The sequence below is a fragment of the Dipodomys merriami genome, unplaced genomic scaffold, assembly GCF_024711535.1.
Source record: "Dipodomys merriami isolate MVZ:Mamm:240054 unplaced genomic scaffold, mDipMer1.0.p SCAF_577, whole genome shotgun sequence".
Classification (NCBI taxonomy): domain Eukaryota; kingdom Metazoa; phylum Chordata; class Mammalia; order Rodentia; family Heteromyidae; genus Dipodomys; species Dipodomys merriami.
In genome coordinates, this window is record NW_027206154.1 from 569,708 (window position 1) to 591,719 (window position 22,012).

Consider the following 22,012-nt stretch of genomic DNA (forward strand, 5'->3'; position numbering starts at 1 on the left):
TGGAGGAGAGAGAAGGATGGAGAGAACAGGGATATTATTAGCTAGAGTTTTGAATTGGATGAAAATCTGCAAAGAGCATAATTTATTCTATAGACAATGGTAAGCCACAAATAGTAAATCTTGATCAAGAAAGAAATATAATCAGCTGTGTATATGAGGCCCATTCTGGGAATAGGAAAAAGATGGATTGGCGAGAGGGAGGACAGTCATTTGAACTGTGGACAAGCATGGTTTTCCTGGAAGTTGTTTTTAGTCTGTTCTGGCCTGGCCTGGAGAGGACTTATAGTATATGTGTGGAGGCCCAGTGGAGACAGAAGCATGGAGAAAGACCTCTAGAGGCAGCCCCTCTCCCAGATACAAGCAGGGCTGTGTGTGAACAGATCTAGAAGAATAAGAGAGGGGAGAAAGAGAGGAGGAGAACCAAAGGTCATAATTACACTTGTGAAGCTATGCAATGTGCAAGAGAGTTTATAGAGAATGTGAGCTGGTGAAGCATCACTGAGCAGATAATAGATGAGCAAAAATTTGAAATAAGCAGTAGACTGAGTCACCTAGCTATCTAGGGAAAGAGGGTTTGGGCAGAGGGAAGAACCTGCACACAGTCCCCAAGGCAGTCATTGTCTGGTGTGTTTGCAGAACAGTGAGGAAGTCAATATCTGGTACCACTCAAGCAAGGACAGTGGTAGGACCTGAGGTCTGAGGTCAATGAGATAGACCAAAAGAGGCTTCGTAGCCTGTTGCAAAGACTTGGCCTTTATGCTGCATATAACAAGGAGACACTGAATCAGAGAAAGGACATGATGTGATGTATTTTAAGAAGAGCATCCTGACCTTTGTGTGGAAAAATGTGGGAATAAAAGGTAGAGTAGAAGAAGCCCAGGATGGAAGCAAGATAACATAAGAGATAGTCACAAGGGGCTGGGAAGGTGGCTCAGTGGTAGAGTACTTGTCTTGCATGCATGAGGCCCTGGGTTCGATTCCTCAGCACCACATAAGCAAAAAGAAAAAAGCCAGAAGCGGCGCTGTGGCTCAAGTGGCAGAGCGCTAGTCTTGAGCTGAAGAGCTGAAGGACAGCACCCAGGCCCAGAGTTCAGGCCCCATGACTGGACCCCCCCCCCCAAAAAAAAGAGATAGTCACAATTCTCTGGACCTTGGATCAGGCTTAAGGTACTGTCAGTAGAAATGAGACACTAATACATGTTGGAGGCAGACAGTTGTGAAATGGTATGAAATGAAAGGGAACAATGGGAACATTAATGGGGACACCAGTGGTTTGGGCCTGAACATTTGTTTCTACTGTACTATGTAGAAGATGTGCATGGGTCCATGGACCATGTCATAGAAATGTTTTCTTAACCTATGTGTGACTCAGCTTCTTCTATGACCCAGGAATATAGTAGTAATGACATAAGGTTAATAGCATTGAATGAATGAATTCAAATAACCGGGCCAAACTCTCTCTAGAAAGCAGTACATGTTAGGGAAGTGGTGTAATTATTATTACTGTTCTTAAATGTATTTTGACATGTGAGAAGCTCAGCCTGTTTTGTCTCTACTGACTCTGAGCTTGCTTATTTTCTAGGTGCTCTCTGATGGGGTTTGACCTGAATCGTCACTGGCTAGATCCTTCTCCTTGGGTCCACCCTACCCTGCACGGGGTGAAGCAGCTCATCGTGCAGATGTACAATGACCCAGTGAGTATCTGAATGCACTCCACAGCTGCAGTGGATCAATCTGGGAAGGGGAAGTGGTGTGTGGGAAAGCCCACTAGGAGCTACAAATTCTGACGATACGGACAGAATCAGGGAGGGACGAGGCCTGCTGGCCTCTGACTTTCACAAATTCCAGTGCCTCCTCCCAGTTCCTTCTCCCACTCCCCTCACAAATATTGGTTTGGTTATGTGGACCTGAGGGATGATGGAAACACATTGCATGTATTTGTCAAGGTTCTTTGGTTACAACTAGAGAAATACAATCTGCAATAGTATAAGCCAAATTGAGAACTCACTAAATGAATACCAGCTGTGTGTCATGGAAGTGACACACATGGGGAACATACATGGCTGCCAAGTGTCACAGCCAGTGGCTCCCACTACTATCACCGTGAGTTGCTCTCATGATGCATTTCCAAAAGACTGTTTGGTCTGACTTGGAGGACATGTCCACATGTGGGCAAGAGGAGGTACCCAAGAGGCAAGCATCTACCTCTACTGCCAGAAAAGAGGGCCAACTGTTCCAGAAGAAAAGCAGGAAGCTACGGAGACAGAACCATAGGCATTTACACCAAGTCTGCTGAGAGGGGTAAATTCTTCCCAGTGACAAATATGAGAAAACATTGGGGTTTCATAACTTGGAGAACCACAATCATACTCTCCATAGAGGTGTCAAAGAGTAGGGAGGATACATGTGGAATACATGGATAGATGTAGACTCCTTAACATAGAGGTAGACTCCTTAACATGTGGAATACATGGATAGAGGTAGACTCCTTAACAATTAGAGCTACCTGATGATGGAGTAGGTATGTGAATTGTGAGCTTAGCTTACTAAAAGTATTCAACTTGAAGCTAGGTGATACTCTGTCAAAAAGAATGCATAGAGCAGACTCAAATTATTTGGAAGGGGGCTGGGAAGGTGGCTCAGTGGTAAAGCGCTTGCCTTGCATGCATGAGGCCCTGGGTTCGATTCCTCAGCACCACATAAGCAAAAAGAAAAAAGCCGGAAGTGGCGCTGTGGCTCAAGTGGTAGAGCGCTAGACTTGAAGAGCTGAGGGACAGCGCCCAGGCCCAGAGTTCAGGCCCTATGACTGGACCCCCCAAAAAAAAATTATTTGGAAGATATTCTGGTGAAATTACATCAGATTCTCTTCTGGCTATAAAGGTTGTGATTTTATGATCCCTTAGCTCCACCGAGGTGACAGATAGTGACAGTAGAGACAGCACAGCTCCCAGAGTTGACCTTTAGCACTGTACCAGTGTAACTCATTCGACCTACTCTTGTTGAAGACGCCAACAAAAATATCTAAAACTAAAGAGCTGCATAAATGTGTGCTCAAAAACAAATAAATTATAAAAACAATTGATGAAAAATTAAGTCCTTAGGTGCAATATAGTTATTCTGGCTACAAAATAGTCATTTATTTTAGTTGTGCATGTGAATTTTACTTTCTTGGGTTCTTTCTTAGCCTGCCTTCTGGTTGGGCCTTTCAAGGCTATTCATACGCTAACTTGCTTCTCCTTGTCTCCAAAGTCTTATGCCACTCTGATCAGCCTTCCTTGCAGAGAGAAGCTGCATCTGATTTTCTCCAGAAGTATCTACAGTCTGACTTCCCTACCAACTGTAGTTTCTCTAATAGACACCATGACTTCTCCTGCTTCTACCTCCTTCTCAAAAACAACAGTCCCTGTAGACATATTTTTTTTAACAGATTTGGCTGATAACTTTGAATTGAGTTGGACTGAACCTAGGAAATCCTGTTATGCCAAATGTTTTATATATGCAAAGTATGTATTCACAGGGAGGGCAACGAGACATGGTGAAAACAGACTCGGGGCCAGGAGGAGGGATAGGTCACAAGCCAATGAACAAAGTGATGTTTTAGATGAATGCTAAGAGACAACTGCTGAGGGGCCCACAGAAAGGAGATTAGGGTTGCTTAAGAGGAAGAGACTTCAGCCTGCCAGCACTATCATCAACTACAAGTTATTGATTTGCTCAGAAACTACTGGGCATCTGTCTATGTTGCAAAACAGATCAGGCCACTCAGTTACAGAGATAATAAGAAATTATTTATGGTACAAATGGATTGATCTTCAGATGGTTGGATTTTAATACATCATGGACGCTGAGCTATTTTCTTCCTTGACATCCATTCTCTTGTGCCACAAACTAGGACATATGGCACTAATGCAAGAATCAATCTGACCTAGAACAGGATCCCAGCTTGCTCAGTTTCTTCCTTCTCCTAACTTAGTGTGTTTTGGGAGGTGAAGAAAGCTTAACAGAGCACACATTTATTGTCTCACAGTTTCCATGAGTCTAGAATGAAGGAAAGGCTTTTACTGGGTCCTTTGCTAAGAGGCTTAGAAGGCTGAAATCAAGGTGTGCATCTGGGCTGTCATCTCTGAGGCTGGGTCCTCATTCAATCATTTACTGCATTCTTTCCTTCCTTCTTTCTCCAAAATGTGTATGCTACATTTCTATATTTAATGCACTAAAGCTCTAATAGTGAGAAAAACTATGATACTTGCAACACAGTAGGGAAACAGACATTCAACAAGTAAATACTGATAAGTGTGCATTTCCAAAACATGTCAGGGACTATTAACAACAACAATAACAACAAAAGCCCAGAATATGATATAATCAGAATGGTTCTACGTTTTGGCCTTCCTGGGGAAGTTGTCTTTTATCTTTGGGGTCCTGGATTATTTTTAGTTGTTCCCCTTTCACTGTTAATAGTGTCATGGTTTGAATGATAAATTACATGTTCTCTCTAGCTAAAAGTGACAGTACTGGAATGAAGCACATCCTCAGTAATCATTATCTGGATCTGATTCAAATTCACATTTCACTACAGGCATCTTTGCGCTCAGTTCCAAACACTGTAATGCCTGGAGGCACCTGCCCTAATAGCTTTAAAAGGGTTGCTGTTCTCAACCTTCAGTGTTGCATACATAACCACAATCACTCAGCTCCAAGCTTTCTAAACTATTGAAAGAATTTCTGAACTCTTGTTTCTTTTGTCCTTTCCTTTTCTTTACCCTCCTCTTTTCTTCTTTCTCCTCCTCCTCCTCATCTTTCTCCTCCCCTTCCTCTTTCTTCTTTTTCTTCTCTCCATACCTCTCTTTCTTCCATCTTTCTCATCCTACCATTCTTTCCTTCTCTCCCTCTTTCCCTCCCTCCCTCTCTAATATCTCTATTTCTCTCCTTTCTTTTTTCTTTCCTTCCTTTCCTTCCTTCCTTGTCTTTTGTTTTGTTTTGTTTTTTCTAACTCACTATGTAGCCAAGGCTGGTCTTGAACTAGTGACTGTCCTGTCAGTCTCCTAAATGCTAGGATTACAGGTGTATACCACCATGCCCAGCCAGGGATTTGTTTCTAAATGTTTGCAATCTTCCACTCTTAACCTGGTTGTCTGCTGCCTACAGAAATGAACAAGCAGAGAATCAGCAAGAGTCTCCAAGATGTGGGTGTGGCTGCCCATTCAGCTTCCTCAGGATGTGGGCTGCTGATGTTCTGCCACAGCTCAGTGGAAAGAGGCTTCACAGACAGCTATTCTAGGTACATTAATGAAGAGGAGCATAGGGTATGGAAGCCCATCTGAGAGAACACCTGAGCTGATACAGGAGGGATGCCCAAGGCAGGGAGAACTTTCCAGGGAGAAGGAATAGCGGGGATTTTCTTGGAGAGGGAGGCACAGCTCAGGGGAATGACTTAGCAGTCATTCTGCTATGGCTAGTACTAGGAACAGGCAGAACAACAATGCTCTAGAGAGTTAGGATGCAGAGGGAAAATGGAACTTTATGTTCATAGGAATGAGGAATAATTGATGTCAGAATCAAGTTTGCATTTCAGACTGTCTCTTCTGTTGACTGTTGGAAGTGAAGGGGTTCAGGCTAGAGTCTGGGAAACAATTCAAGTTTGCTGCTGTTAGACTGAAGAAAGGAGCAATTGTCTGAAGATGGAAGGAACAAGAGACTTGGTATCTGTGGCCACTGAAGAAGGTGTTTGCATGGTATCCACGATTTGGCTTTTGCTACAGCATTAATACGGTGCCCTGCCTGAGCTGGGACCCCAAGGTCAGTAGCACATGTATCTTTAGATAGGCTCCATTTGAAGTTGAACAGGAGTGAAATATCCAACCGATACTGCAGAATCCTGGAAAAGTACCTTTCTATGCCCTTCTTACCTGGCAAGGAAAGCCTGCTGCCCTTGTGTTAGAGGTAACATTTACTTTAAAGACTGTTTTCCTAGCTTTGGACTCACTAAACCCTTAATCCTTCTTGGGGACACTAGATATTAAACGATGATCTTGAAAAGGAAGTCTGTAACCCAGAGGACTACGCTGAACTGAGATATAAAGTGTTTCGTGTTCTATTTCCAACAATAGCTTCCTCTGGACAGTATGGCTCTTGTTTACCCATTGTGACTGGTTGTCCCTGGAGTGCAGAGTCTAGGTAATTATTCTTAGAGTCCCTGGGGCCTAGCAGGGATCTCAGAGTAAGCAGGTGTTCAGCATAAATGTTGGACAAATGCTGAAACCTACCTAAAGCCCTAATGAATGGGGTCTAGAATCTCCTGAAGAAGAGCCACTAAAGTGCAGACCCCCTCTGCTACTTCTCTGCTCTCTGGAGTGTCCCTTTATTCTACTGCCACCACCACTGTGCCCTTTTTTAATTAAGATTCTAATCTGGGTTCAACTGTAACCTGTCAAGATTGTCCAAAACTCTAAAGGTTAAAACTTTTGATGGCGTCACCCTCTCTTGTTCCCCTGATCATCTTTACACACTTGTTCCACTCCCAGTCTTTATGCCTAGCCCATGTGGCTCACCATTGGAATTGGCTGCACCAACCACAGGAGGCTCTCGTAGGTCTCTTGTCTTCCCAGACCTAACCCGTCCCCATTCTCCAACCACTTCTTGTTCAGGATCAGCACTTAAGCATTTTAGTGTCCTTAGTAACAATGAAGGCCAGGGGAACCAGTTCCAGTGCTGCAATCATTTCAGGTCTTTCCTACCTTCTCCCATTTTAAGTCTGACAATCCTACCTCTTCCTTAGATAATCAACACCAGAAATAATATTACCTTACAGGTGAGGGCTCACCCTCCTTCTCATGGGAATTTTGTTCTATTCTACCACGCACCCCAGAGTAAGACAGTGACTTCGTATCACTTATCAAGCCAGACAACCAGAGTCACTCATGCACAAGGCCTTACCCAGACCCCCTTCTCTCACACTGGATATAGGTCCAGTTATGATGCTCAAAAAGTTAAGCTGATTTGTAAACAGACTTCCTAGTACCATCATCTGCAATACCTCTCCCATCTAAATATGCACCTGTAAGGTGCACCAGAGGACTGTTGACTTGGTATCCACGGGTTATCATATAGGGAGCTAGCTGTAAGAGGGCAGATGAGGGAAGGTGGAAGTAGCTTATGTAGGTTGATACAGTGGGCTAAAGACTCAAAATAAAAGTGTCAAGCTTTTTTATTTTTATTTTTATTTTTTTGGTGATCCTAAGGTTTGAACTCAGAGCCTTACACTGCTAGCTGAGTGCTCTACATTTAACCATGCTCCCAGCTAAGTTGATATTCAATTGAACTAAATATAAAATATCTTTACTGTAAAAAAAATTCAAGCTTCAGGAACAAAATACTGCTTATAAGGAATATTCTAGCACATACCCTCTCTTTAACTTGAGAGTCATTTGTGTGGAGAACTCTTAATGACACTGGATCAAGAGAGAAAGAACAATGAATAGTAAATTCCAACCACCCAGTTCCTCAGTCTAGAAACTCTAGAGTCTTCTAGAATTTCAATCTTTGTCTCTCTTGCTTGCTTTCAAACCTTTCAGTAATTCTTCTTATGAAAGTGACGGTGTCTAAGAACATGTTCTATTTATTTCTACACTCCTAGGCCCTAGCACAGAACATGGCACAGTATGGAATCATATGCTGAATGATAAAGGAACATATGAATGAAGAGTATATGTTCAGAAAAACAGTAGGGCTGCAGTGTGTCTGGTGGGTTGTAGAAGGTGTGACCCTTCTAGAAGAAGAAAGTAGCTAGGTGCTTTTGCAATCATCCAGGTGAAGGATGAAGAGGTGTGCTCTTTAGGGAGGCTACACCCCTTGCAGAGACCTCCAGGATCTGGGCTGGCTGGGAGTGGGACGTGGATTTTTTTCAGCCCTTGCCTTTGCTCCTGGAATTGCTTAGAACCCCAGAGCTGATTTTTTTTAAAAGAGGTTTCTACATTCAAAGATGATTTCCCTTTTCCTGCAGGAAAATGAACGGCCTTCTCAGTCACCACTGCCGTTGCTATAACAACTTGGCTAAAGCTCTTTTAGACAGATCCATTTCCTTAAATCATTTAAGGAAAATTAGCTGCCATAACAACATGAAGCAGCTTTTATAATAGAGCAACACGGGGATGGGTAGGATCTCCCCGCCTCCTGTTGCCTCCTGTGGTCTTCCAGATAAGCTGTTCTCTTTCTGTCATCTAAATAAATAAATAAATAACACCACAGAACAGTGGGTGCTGTGGTCAAGTAACATACACCCTCACACTAGCTCACAAAATAAACACACATACACACAATGTACAAACATGTACAAAATGGACGTGTTCATTTACATAAGCCAGAAAATGCATTAAATATATACATGCGGTAAATTGGAGGCAGACCTAGAAAAGTGTATAGATAACCTGTGTTATACACACTGCCATTCACTATCTCAACATTCTATTGAACTTGAAGGAAACAGTGGGAAATCTGTTGTTCTCACAGTGAGCAAGATTTTCACCAGGTGAGTAGAGTAGAAAGCCCTGAGATAGAGACTCCTCCCTGGAATACAGGGGCACCTACCTGTTCACACCTGCCAGACTTTTTTTTTTTGGTGCCCAGACTGGGTGGATGAGGGTAAAGGTTAGGGAGCTCCCACTTCTACCTCCTATACACACTGAGAGATCAACTAGGAGAACAGGAGGCTGCAGTTGGGGTGTTGGGGGACAAAGTGACTCTTTGCTCCCTATGTCAGTGTATGATCCCCCCTTAGGAAGAAGCAATTCCACTTCCATTTAACACCACATCCTTGACACACTTGTGACTCTTACTGGGGCTCTAGAATATGGACTACAGTTCCCTAAACTTTTGTTCCTGATCCATGTTGGGAGCACCAGCATCTCTACCACCTGTTTGCTTAGCACTCTCAAGCAATACCTTACCCTCTCTGGGCCTTTTGTTTCCCTCTGTGCCCTAACTTGTCCGCTTCACCAAAGGCAGAGTTTGATCTAATGGATCCCACGCATGCCTATGTATGAATGCACATTCATGGATGCATATGAATGAATGAATATATGTGAAGCATTTCTCTATACTAGCAGAGGATACTGCTCTGCGGTAGGGCAGAGAGGAATGTCCTGTTGGAATGCCGAGAGTGCAGTGTGCAGCTAGCGGCTGAAGGTTTCATAAGAGATATATATGCATGCATCTCTAACACCACAGGTCACATACATCTATGCATAGATATTTTCCATTCCTGTCAACATAGCCACAGAAATTGGTAAATAGCTACTGAAGGGAAAGGTTCAGTCAATATAGGATTAATACTTAAAATATATATACTATTGTTCAGAGGGCTATAGAAACAGGCTGTTTAGGACTAATGAAATTTTTATAGTTTTGTTACTTGATTGCACTTGCCCCAAGCTTGGGTCTGGGAATGTCCAACAAATGAGTCCCAGACAGAGCAATAACACAGTAAGTAGCAAAAGGTTATTAGACACTAAGGGAGCCGGGAGCTGGCAGCTGGCTCATGCCTGTAATCCTAATTACTCAGAAGGTTGAGATCTGAGGATTATAATTCAGAGCCAGCCTGGGCAAGAAAGTCTGTGAGTAATAAACCACCAAGAAGCCAGAAATGAAGGTGTCGCTCAAGTAGCAGAGCACCAGCCTTAGGTGAAGAGGCTAAGAAACAGCACCGAGGCCCTGATTTCAAGTCCCAGTCCTGGGATGAAAAAAGAAAGAAAGAAAAAGAGAAGGAAGGTGGATAGAGAGGAGGGAGGGAAAGAGTAAAGGAAGGAGGGGAGGAAACAGAGGGAGGGACAGAGAAAGAAGAGAAGGAAAGAAGGGAAAGAGAAATCTCCCACAGAGGAAGGGCTTGGGAAAACTAAGCAAAGGCCACAGAGTTGTCTAGGGGTTTTAGAGGGCTAACCACAAGTGGTTATGCAACCTTGCTGCCAAGTAATCTGGTTAGCAACAGGCCCCTGATTTGTCCTTTCTTTTTTTCATGGATTACATGTTTTGTTTTTCTCAAAGTCTGCTTGCTTACTTTCTTTGTTGCATAATTTCTACCACCCTTATTCCTGAATCCAGAAGTTGCTTTGGAGTTGCTGGGTGTCTGCATCTGGGAAGTGTTGATTTAACTTTAGTTAACTTCTGCTTTTATGAGGTCTTATGCCCTGGCATGGCTGACCCCCTGCTTATCCCCTTACACTCATTTCCTCATCTGCCTGTGTGGGTCAGAACTAACAATGCAGTTTATGAGTGAGCTCTCTTAAACTCAAAGCATGGCTCCTTCTTAAATACAAGCTTTCAGAATCTCCAAAAGTCCCCAATTTGCCCAACCAGATTTTACTTCTGTCTGTTTTCCTACCGTTTGTGATGGTCTATGAAACTAAGGAATTTTTAAATAAATTATTTCCTAAAGTGTAATTTCTTGCACTTATGATGAAAGATAGGGCTTTTATAACTTTGACTCTGTCAGAAGAGGGTGGGAAGATGGCCCTTGATTTTCCTGTCAAGTGGGCAGTGGCTTCCTTCAATTTCGCTAACATCGTTCCATCCTGAAAGAGTCTAGATACCTCTTAGTAACTGAGTACACAGGTATTTGGTTTAAATTGCCCTGGGGGAGAATCAGCAAAGTTGCTAAAAGGTTGTCTTTGAGTCATGACTATTATTACATTTTCTATGCTCAGTTCTCCTACTTGTAATTTGGGAATGACAGTGTCTATCTCCTGGTATTTCTGTAAGGATGAGACACTACACAAATAACCTCAAAGAGTAGGCCCATGAAAATTTATGCTGTTATTTCATGCATTTAACTAAGCAATTACATTATTATCCCCACAGCCCAGATCCCATATTCCATCATAGACTGTGGTCCCTTTGAAGCCCTGTCTTTATTGCCAGCATCCAGAATAGAGCATAGGTTCTCAAGGAATACTGGGAGACAAGGGGAAAGGCAGATGGGAAGAAAGAAAACCAGTCATTAAACCTGGGAATTAACATTTGAATGGGGGTCTGCTAAATGGATAGATGAGTGTTCTAAGCCAAGAGACACAACATTTTCCTTATTCTGCAGAATCTACTTTCAAGCCTACTTACTTCAAGATTTGTCGGTATGCTTTGTCCACAGTAAGCCCTCATTTCTTGGCTCACTTGTAACTGTCAATAGACTCTACTTCTGGGGAATGTATGGCCTGTGGACTGTAGAAGGTCAAGGAAATTATTTAGTACATGATGGAGCAGACAGTTGTGCTCCTCATGTATACCTGGTCAGCTGCCTGCAGCCATTTACCTGTATGGATAATTTTGTATGGTCTCGAATGATGTTAGAAATATCCAAATGGCCTTTGGCAGTAAAGAGTTTCCATGATCAGGTTTATTCCACAGACATTAATAGAGAATACTTCATAAGCTTGGTACTGCACCATCTCCTCTGATCAGGACTCCATTTTCTCAGCTACATCACACAACAGGGCCAGGTAGTTCAGTGACAACCTCTTGAGCAGTTATTAAGATGCAGTCTCACTGGGTGCCGTGGCTCACGCCTGTAATCCTGATTACTCAGGAGGTTGACATGAGGATCCCCGTTTAAAGCCAGCCTGGACACAAAAGCCCGTGAGACTCTTATCTACAATAAACCACTCAGAAAACCCTAAGTGTCGCTGTGGCTCAAGTGGTAGAGCATTAACCTTGAGCTGAAGACCTGAAGGACAGTACCTAGGCCCAGAGTTCAAGCCTCACGACTGACAAAAAAAAAAAAATGATGCAGTCTCTCCAGGATTGTTGTTTGGGTTCCTATAGACATCCCACAGAGCTGAGATATACTTCCTGGTTAAAGTGTTTGAATGACAGTTGTCATGAGTGTTTAAAAGATGGAAGTTATGATTTGTTTATGTTTTTGTTTTTCTTTTCCATTTTGTGTCTCAGTCATCTGATCTAGTCCAACACTCAGAAGACCCCCAACAAAAGTTTGGGGAGAGAAGCTTGACAGGCTCTTCAGCCCACCCATCATTTCCAGCAAAATGGCACTAAAACATTCCCAAGGAAAACATTCTGTAGAAAAAGAGAAATGCACTGCAGCCTCACTTTCACACCTCTGCACTTTTCTCCCGCTGTATTTCTATTGACTCATCTTTTTTCCTTCCTTTCTCACTTCTGCGGATCCCCTGTCACCAAAAGCTCCCACGAATGGAATCTTTTGTCAAGAGCACAAATTTGGAAAATTGGAGGGTTAGCATCCAGCCCCTCATAAACTCACAGATTCTCAAGTTCTCCCCTTCACTTCTTCTCTGCTACCAGTGGTTATTCATTTACTCTGATTTCTAAGTTAAACCACGCTCGCGTACCTGTTTTCCCTTTCCCTCAATCACCTAATTATCCAGGCCACAGTGAGCTAGCTGCAAAGGAGTCTCTGGGTGTCAGTCTGATAGCCCTAGACTAACATCTCATCATTTACCCAACTGCTCCAGTTTTTCTCCAGGTCAATTTCTCTGATTAACCCACCCCATCCATTTTCAAACTTACTCCTGACCTCACTCCCCTTCTGTGCCCCTCATCTGAGTGGGCTGGGATCTGCTACTCTGCTAAGGACTCAGCTGAGCAGACTTGTAATTGGGTACAGGCTACATTTTAGGATGTTTTGTGTTTAACATATGTGGAACTTTTTTGAGAGTTATTTTTGGTTGTTGATGTTAGAAGGCTCTGGAGCCCAGGATGAATTCATGCTGGTACATCAAATAGCATATTGCATTTCAGAAATTGGCCTTAGCCATGGGAAATCAAGTAAGCCAGATGCCTAATTAGTCCATTATTTACTGTGGTGAAGAGAGTGGAATTCTGATGAAAGGACCAGTCTAATCACTGCTTCCAGCCAGAACTGAACTGTTTAACCTTTTAACAGGAAATTGCCCCTACCCTCCTGAAGTACTAGTGCCCTTCTCCTAGGCCCCATACTGATCCCAGGTGTCTTCTTGTCCTCAGCACGGCCTGAACTTCTGGCCAATGAGCCTTGATGTTTCCCTGTCATCCTATGCTTCCGTAGCCTGCTTTACCTCACGGCTGTTCAATGTATATGTAACTTAGCTATAATCTTCAAAATTATAAAGTATCCATTCACTTTTCAACAAGAAATTTTCTGACCCCTGGCACTGTACATTAGAACACATAGGCAACTATGAAACCATCCCTCCCCCTCCAGAAGCTGATGTCTAGATTGGAGTAGTGGTTTCAAAGCTGGTCTCCAAAAAAATGGCTAAAAGTCTGAAGCCCCTCATATAGGAGTCTTTTCCTTTGTATGCATTTGTAGCTAAGAACTCAGGCTCAGGCCTGGTGTTAAATCTCAATTCAATATTCAATAGCTTTTTAGCCTCCTTGGGCAGGTCCCTTAGCCATTCTAAGCTTTTGTTTCTTCATTTGTAAGGGGTGATTATCAGGATTAAGTGAAATGATACATGTGACTTGCTTTGGGCACTCTGCATATACATCTGTTCTCACACACACACACACACAAAGATTGACCATCATTAATATAGGAACATGTGTGATTAAATAGATTCTTAGGCATAGAAAGCCTACAGCTTCCTGGTATGGAACTCTAGACCTAGTCAACCTATGATTGCAGCACAGGTGGTGGTAGGATGGACATATATGCCTTGTGGGGAAAGCAAGGTCATCTGAACTGGACTTGGGTCAGACAAGGCTGCCTGGAGGAATCCGGCTGAGTTTAAAAGGAAGAGTAGAGTTTGATTGACAAAAACTAGGAGAGCATTACAGGCAGAGGGAATACACAGGGATTAGATGGGTCAATGTATTCAGGGAATTGCTATGAGTTTGTTCTGCAGGACAAGAGGGAACCTCTGGAGAAAGGGTGGGAGGCGAGGTGGGTGGCAGGCAGAGAACTGTCACAGAGAGCTTGTTGATTACTTCAGGAAGCACAGACCTGATTCTGAAAGTCATGGAAACTACCCATCAGGGATCAGGAAGGAAAAATTCAAAAGACAGCGCAAAAATATTTTTTTTAAAAAGGTCTTGGGTTTAAAATATGTTGTTGTAGTTTTGAGCCAACAATAGGAATATTAGAAACCTAGACTAAAAAAATAATCTGAAATGTGAATGAGACTTTATGCAACAATGGAAAATGTCCTAGAATCATTACTTACAAGTAAGAAAAAAAAACTGAGAAAATATAAAAGCCTAACAGTTGGAAATTGATTAAGTGAATCACAATGCATTCATATAATGGATGTTTACAATGAAATTATGATATTGTGAAAATGCTTATGCTGTTATTTAAAATGAAACACTACAGAAAACAAGGTTGCATATATATTATATGTTGAGACATATGCAACAACAAGGTTTAAAACCTATACACAAAGCATAGATGTAAGCTAGATGTTAGCTGTGGTATCCAAGGTGTTTTTTCTCCTCTCTTTTTAATATTTTACAGTAATTTTCAATATGTACATAAAACACGTGAAGAGGAAATGATCTGGCCATCCAGGGAAAAGCAGGGAGCAAACAGGACCAAACTCAGTTGCTTGGTTCTAGGTAATTAATTTCCTAGGAGAGATATTAATGAAGTCAGCTCAGCTCATATTATAGAAGAGAACTGGATCACTTTCTGTCTCTGCATCTGTCTCTCTTTCTATCCACCCATCTAGCCATCCATCATCTACCCATCCATCCATCCATCTCCTCTCTCCCATATCTATGCTTCTACCAATCTAACAAGGCTTCCAGACATCCTCTCTGCCTGTCCCCACTACTATAAACATAATGCTGAATTTCCCCATCCATCCCCTAGAACACATCCTCATATTTTTCTCCTTCTTCCTACTTTGGTCTTTTCTTGGTCTGCTAAGTTTTTGACTGTGGAGCATTGTTCTATCAACCAGGAGAATTAGAAGCAAACTCTTTAATCTCCTAGGGATTAAGAGTCCTAGGACACAGACTCTTGAGTCTGTGCTCCAGGCTCTGTCTCTAAGCTCTGGCTCTGGCTCTATCTGCCACTTCACCACTTAGTCTCTGTGGCCTTATCTGTGAAATGAGTGAGTGTCATCTTCTCTCAGGGAGTATGGGTTTTAAAAGACACTGAATAGAAAGTACTTGACAGCCAGGTATGGTAAAATTCACCTCCAATCCCAACACTCCTGCTAGGACAAAAGGATGAAGAATTTTAGGCCAGTCTGAGCTCCATAGCCAACCCCCCCAACCCCCCCCTCTCCCGGTCACATAAAAATTTGCACTTAGTACTTAAATAAAGTGATATTTTGTAGCACTGGCAAATTTTAAGCCTTCAATAAGTATTAGCATATATTCTTATAAATGTAAGCCTAGTAATATAAAATAGCTAATATGTTAATGCTAATTTCACAAGTCTTTAGAACAATAAAATATTATCACTATCTTTAAGCTGTAGCATTTCAAAAATATCCATAGCTCTTATTATTGAAATAACAGTACAAGTGCATTTTAAAAACCAGAGTGGGAGAGTCTCAGCCTTCGTTCAGCTCCTTTGACCATTCCCAAGCCCCATCTCTGGCAGTCTTTCCTAAGCTGTGCTAATAATGCCTTTAATTGGGTTATAGTCAAGGCCATTCCAGGAGCCTTTGTCTCTTTAGAATTTCCTGGGTTTATCTGTTCCAATTCCTTCTGGGTGGATTTACGGTTTAACCTACAGAGGTCAAGCCAACTTCCTTCTTTCCTAGCTTTAGTGTATGTACGAAGTGTATTAAGGTAACTCATTGTAATCTCTAAAGGCCAACAACACCAAAGGTGGTTTTAAACTGCTAGTGATCCCTTACCCTCCAGATCCTCTAGAGGCGATTCCAACACCAGGTGTGCTCCTTTGACAAGGAACTTGGGCATAGGATTGCTAAATAGAAAGAACCAGGAAGGCAGAATTTGTATGATGATTGGCAACTGACTGGCAACTGGCTATACAGAACCAGCTGCTCCCATTGGCTGCACCTGGAGGGCATTTCAAGGCCAAAGCTCTTCTTTAAACTCCTAGCACCACCTGTGTGCAGACCCAGCTTTCAGGAGAGTTGACTTCATCAGGATCCTAGTATAAGAGGACAGTTTCTTTGTGGTAGAGTTCATCTCCAGGCTATGACCTTGAAAAATCTTCCAGCTGTTAAGTCAAGAATGTATGTATGTATGTATGTATGTATGTATGTATGTATGTATGTATGTATGTATGTATGTATGTATGTATGTATGTGTTTACATACTATTGCTTTGTAGCCCAGGCTAGCCTAGAATTTGTAATCTTCCTGCCTCTGCTTCCCTGGTGGCAGGATTACAGACACATGCCACAGCATTCAGCCTAAGGCATGTTCTTTAGCAGACACCCTTGCTATGTGGCTGGATCTGGCATGGATGAGCAAACAAAAGCTGCTCTTCAGGAACCTGTAGCACTATCATATCCTGAGATTTACTGAGCATCTAGAAAGTGCCAGCCATTGTCTCATCTAATCCATAAATAGAACATGGCCATTATTGTCCCTATCTCTGAGGAAAATAAAACCCCAAGGGAGTCTTCTCTCTCTCTGTACCATAGTTCTTTCTTGTGCATACATTTGTCATTTCACAATCCACTGAGCTGTTCATTTGCTTGTTTTTCTACTCAACAGTAAATGCCGTCTATCCTTGAGGAACAAAACCTTGTCACTTTTGCATTTTCTTTCCCAGAGCATAGTGTCTAATACATACCTAAAGTGTCAGGAATGCAGATTCAGGTAAAAAGCATTTGGAGCCTGCAAGCTCACATGGATGGTGGCAGCAACATTTGAAATGGAAGTCAGATCAATCTGATTCCAAGTCCCATTCCTCTAGGACATCTCAGGGTGCCCTCACTCCCCAGGACCTAACATTTGGAAGGAGTCACCTGTTTTATCTTTAAAAGACATGTAAATGACTAATCTAGAAAGGAGAAATTCCATTGATTTAGCTTTGGCTTAAGTATGAAGACACCATTGAAGAGCAAAAATTCAGATTTACCCTCATCATCTTTAGGCAAAATTGACATGATCAACTAACATACCTGATTTATTCTGTGACTTTGGGTGCTCCTTCCCCTCCTCCACTCCCCATTCTCACCCCTGTAATTTGAGACTTGGGCTTGAAAAGGCCTCATTGAATTTCATAGGTTGAACATATCAGGATAATTAGGGGTCAGAGTCATAGGTGGGGCTAGCTTACACTAATTTAGTCAAGAAACTTTGACTTCAGATAATCTACTTTTTAAGCCACAGGTTGTGATTACACCTTGGCCAAACTTCTCCTGACTTGGCTACTTTTGACCTTGAATTAAGAACTTAATTCTGGTCTTCTTTTGTCCTATTAGTAGCCAGAAAACTTCAGAGTTGGAAGTGATGCTCCAAACTAACCCCTGTTATATATAGGACACTTCAACCTGGAGCAGGGAGATGGCTCACCTACTGTCCCATGAGGAGGCCATCCTTGTAGAACTGGACCAGCTCCTCATGATTTTTCTTGGACTTGAAACACATATACTCTAGGCCATAGGGATGAATCACCAGCACAAGGATTGTGTCATTTTTCACTGATTTGTCACATAATTTTCAGAGTACATTCGCATTCAAGTAATCATCTGGCCCTCTAGCAACACTATAATGTGGGAATTATCATTTGTTTTACAGATGGGGAAACTAAGATCTAGAGTTACTGAGTCATTTTCCCAAGAGACAGAGTCAGGGTTTGGTTTCAGCTCTGGCTCCAAGTGGCCCATACATATGGGAATGATGAATCTGAGGAAGGGTGAGAGGGAACACGGAGGAGGGTCCTCAGTATCCCTTTTCCCTCATTCCCCTCTGTAACCAAGCACTTTGGTAATCATGGCCCCCTCCCAAACCACCAAGTCTTTCCACAATGTCTCCAAGGGAATGAAGGATGGAGCACAGCAAGGTATGAAAAAGGTAGAGGTACTCAGGGTCCAAGTATGGTCAGAGCCAGCCAAGACTAAGGGGGGCAGAAGCGAAAGACTCCAGGCCACATACAATACTTTAAACCCTGAGGACCATGAGGCCAACCAGTAATTTGGATGGGTAAGGCAAAGAAGAGTTAGAGAGGAGACCTTGGCTCCCTGCATACAGCAGGAGAGATGGCAGTTAAGACAAGAGACATGGCCAGAGCGAAGAAGAGAATATCAAGGAGGAGATTGGTCTGCCTTTGGGGAAACAATGATATTTTTTGCAAGAATTGGGGGTTGGAGACTGTTCCTTAGACACTGCTCCTTGTGGGGTTTGTTGTTGTTGTTTTGAGGAGGTTTTTGGTTTTTTGCTTAAAGGCCGAGACTCTACCACTTGAGCCACAGCTCCACCTCTGGCTCTGCGAATGCCTGTGTGCGCATGTGTATATGTGTGGTTAACTGGAAATAAGAATCTCATAGACTTTTCCTCTGGGGCAACTTTGAGTGGTGATCCTCAGATTTCAGCGTCCTGAGTAGATAAGATTACAGGCGTGAGCCAATGGTGCCCAGGCTGTGTAAAGAATGGATTTTTAAAAGAAAACCTATCAGATTCTAAAGAGCTTCAGAATACTGAGCTGAGCTATTTGAGTTTTATCATTTTGGCCAAAGGCAACTATTTGAAGATTGGTGGGCAGGGAAAGGGCAGAGTGACAAGCATTAGCTCTGATTATGCAATTCACACCAGCGTTCAGACCTCAAAATGGTGGTGACCCCTTTAATCTGACAGTCTGCTTTGGTATAATTTGTTAAAAATGACAAAATGTCTCATTTCCCTGCAGTTCATTTTGACCTTTCTTAATATTAGAAAGTTAATTTCAGAAGGGAAATAAATGTATTAGTGTTGTCACAGTCATAAAAAGATGAATTTTGTGCTGTCAAGCTTTTACCTCAAATGAATCCATCACGCTATAAAATGGTTGCTTTCCCACACTCAGCATCTTCCCAACTCCCTCCCTCCCTCTACTCTCCCTCTTCCTCTCGTTCCTCCTTTCCTTCCTCCTATGCCTCCCTCCTCCCATCTACCAGCACATTTACTATTATGTACATTGGGGACACAGATGCAAAAGACACAGTCATGCTCTAAGGCAACACTCACTCTAGTGGGAAAGCCAGACACTGAGCGCCTCAGTGTCTCAGAAGAGGGAGAGCCAAGTCTGAGTGAGCACCCAGACAGAGCTAACTATCCTGCGGAGGGAGAGGCCTCCTTTGAATGTGTACAGTGTGCCCCATAGTAAGACTAGGATTAGGATTCTTGATAAAGAGAAAAAACACTAAGTAGGATTCTGAAGTTTATGGGTTCTGCTTCTACCTCTGGTAGTTAGTGGTTCTATTAAGAGATTAAAAGAAAGAATATCGAACATTTGCAGATTTGAACTAATTTTTTACACCTTATTTGCATGTGTTTTAATTCAAGGTATAGTTTTTTGTTTCTGCTACAGCTCATATTTCTATCTCTCCTGTGGGAAAGTGTCTCTTTCCTTCCTTGTTTCTTAGTGGAGAGACAGGGGAGGATGCAGCTTCTTTCCCAAGGTACACCATACTGCTCAAAACTTTCTGGTACATAATTTTCTTTCTTTCTTTTTGTTGGTTGTGGAGCTTGAACTCGGGCTGGGTGCTGTCCCTCAGATCCGCAGCTCAAGCTCTACCACTTGAGCCACAGTGCCCCTTCCAGTTTTCTGATGGTTACTTGGAAATAAGAGTTTCACAGACTTTCCTACCCAGGCTGGCTTTGAACTGCGTGCGATCCTCAGATCTCAGCCTCCTAAGCAGCTAGGATTATAGGTGTGAGCCACTGGCACTTGGCTCATAATCTTCTAAAGCCCTTAGTGCTTCCCATTAACTATAGGGTTAAGACTCCCAAGCTCTCGTTTTCAAAGGACAAGACTCATTTCTTTAAGTGAAGCTTTCACAGGTATGCTATTTGCCTGTTCCCTTTTACCCCAATCCCAAATTTGGCTTTCCCATATTCCATTGCCACTCTTGCTTTGTTCATACTCTTGATTTGTTCATACTAATTGCCATACCGTTAACAACATGCACTGCTCTGTGATTAGTGTTTACTCCTCCCCTCCCATGTCCAGCCCTCAGAATTATATACAACATTCAGTTTTGTTTGCAAGCCACCACTTCCAAGAAGTATCTGTCATCCACACACTTGGAAGTAAGCCCTTATTGTAGACCATTAGTTTTCTTTTTTTCCCTAAGAGCAACCACATTAGAGAGATATCACAAACAAAAATATATACTGGGGTTCTAACCTGTTGAACTAGAAAGCACTGATTCTTCCCCATGCTCCTTTGCTCTCTCCCAGTACTTTATTTGTAATGTCTCTTACGATATCATCATATACTATCTTTTTTTTTTTTTGGTTTAGGTCTGTATTTCTCTTTTGCTAAGAGGAAAAAACAGGCACCAGGGTGGAGAGAATAATGACATGAAAGATTTCTAGATGTTAAAAGTTGGGGAAAGGTTTTCCAGGATGGTGAAAGTTATGGGATAAAGTGCATATTCTCTTTCCCTTTCTCTCCCTCTTTCCCTCCCTCCCTCCTTTCTCTCCTAGGGCCCTGTGCCTGCTAAGCACATGCTCTACTACTGAGCTACATCCTCAGCTCCTGTGCCTACTTCTTTTTAATGAAAAAGCAACAAGAGAGTCCCTGAGTCCTTTAAGGTGTGTGACACACATTCCCTAGATTACCCACATTTGTTTCTCAAGATCACCTTCTTTGGGTAACATTTTGATGGATTCCTGCATTTAGCTTCAATACTACTGGGTCCCATTCAAGTCAATTGGGATGAATAAGTTAGAGGCAATCAAATCACAGACTGTTGGAGCCAGAAGGAAAGTGAGAGTTTCTTGTTTAGCCTCTTCATTTTACAAGTCAGAAACCTGATATCAGAATGAAAATAACTTTCCCAAGGTCACAAAGATATTTGGTAGCAGAGATTCTCTTAGCATTTATTGCATCTGCTTTGTTTTGTTTTTGTGCAGGTTCTTGTACTTCAGGCCTAGGTATTGTCCCATAGCTTGATGTTCAAGGGTGGCAATCTGTCACTTGAGCCACAGCTCCACTCCCAGCTTTTTGCTGGTTAATAAGAGTCTCACAGATTCTTCTACCCATGCTGGCTTTGTACCATGACCCTCAGATCTCAGTCTCCTGACTAGCTAAGATTACAGGTGTGGGCCACCAGTACCTCCTTTGAGGAAGTGTTTTTAAAGTCATAATTCATTTCAGTTCTGTTAAACTTAAGAAAAATTAAACTCAATACATTGAATGCAAGTATTGGTGGTATATTCTATTTTTATAAAGTCACTTCTGTTTAGCCATCTGTTTGGTCAGCCAGCACATCCAGCACATACAGACCAAAATCTGTGTGGATATTCAGAACCCTGTAAATGGTAAGTGTTTCTAAGCTGCAAGGCATCAAGTGATTTGTTCATTTTCAGCTTTGCGTGAGGCAATGTCCAGATGTTGGCTCTGAGACCGTGCAGTAACAATGCCCTTACTTTCTTCCTTCTTCACCTGTCTGACTGCAGAGGATCCAGAACTATCCATGTAGACAACATCTCTTTAGGAAGCATCTCCAGGCCCACATCCCTAGGGTTTGGATTTCCTTCCTAAATTCTCCAACTTCTTGTGTGGCTATTGTGCATCTACCATGAGAGTTGCCTTAGTACATCCCTGGTCCATGAGAGTATAAATTTCTCGTGACTTAGGAACTGGGATGTGTTAAGTGTCTGTAATCCCCGCACCCAGCACAGAAGTTGACACATGGTAGGTGGCATTTAGAGCTCCACCTTGCTGTACCCTCTGAAATGACCCACAACATGTTCACCCTGAAGCAGCAGTAGAGACAATGCCACTCCTGGGTAAGGCATCTGAAAGTTTGAATTATCTGAAGCTGCCATTTCCTTCTCTGCCTCCCAGGGCCGAAAGAGCTCCCTGTCTTTAAGCCTACCTGTTTATTTTCTTTTCCCCACTAGGGAATGTTGCACCATTTGAAACTCTAAAA

The 22,012-nt window shown here is 42.5% G+C and overlaps 1 protein-coding gene across 4 annotated transcripts in view; it reads left to right on the forward strand.

Moving 5' to 3' along the window:
* LOC138813031 (BEN domain-containing protein 5) overlaps positions 1–22,012 on the forward strand; it is a 624,491-nt gene that overhangs the window by 512,320 nt on the left and 90,159 nt on the right. For all 4 annotated transcript variants that reach the window (XM_070001309.1, XM_070001310.1, XM_070001308.1 and 1 more), the window contains exon 6: positions 1,583–1,694. In XM_070001309.1, coding sequence (XP_069857410.1) covers positions 1,583–1,694 — 112 coding nt within the window. The remainder of the gene's footprint in view (positions 1–1,582; positions 1,695–22,012) is intronic.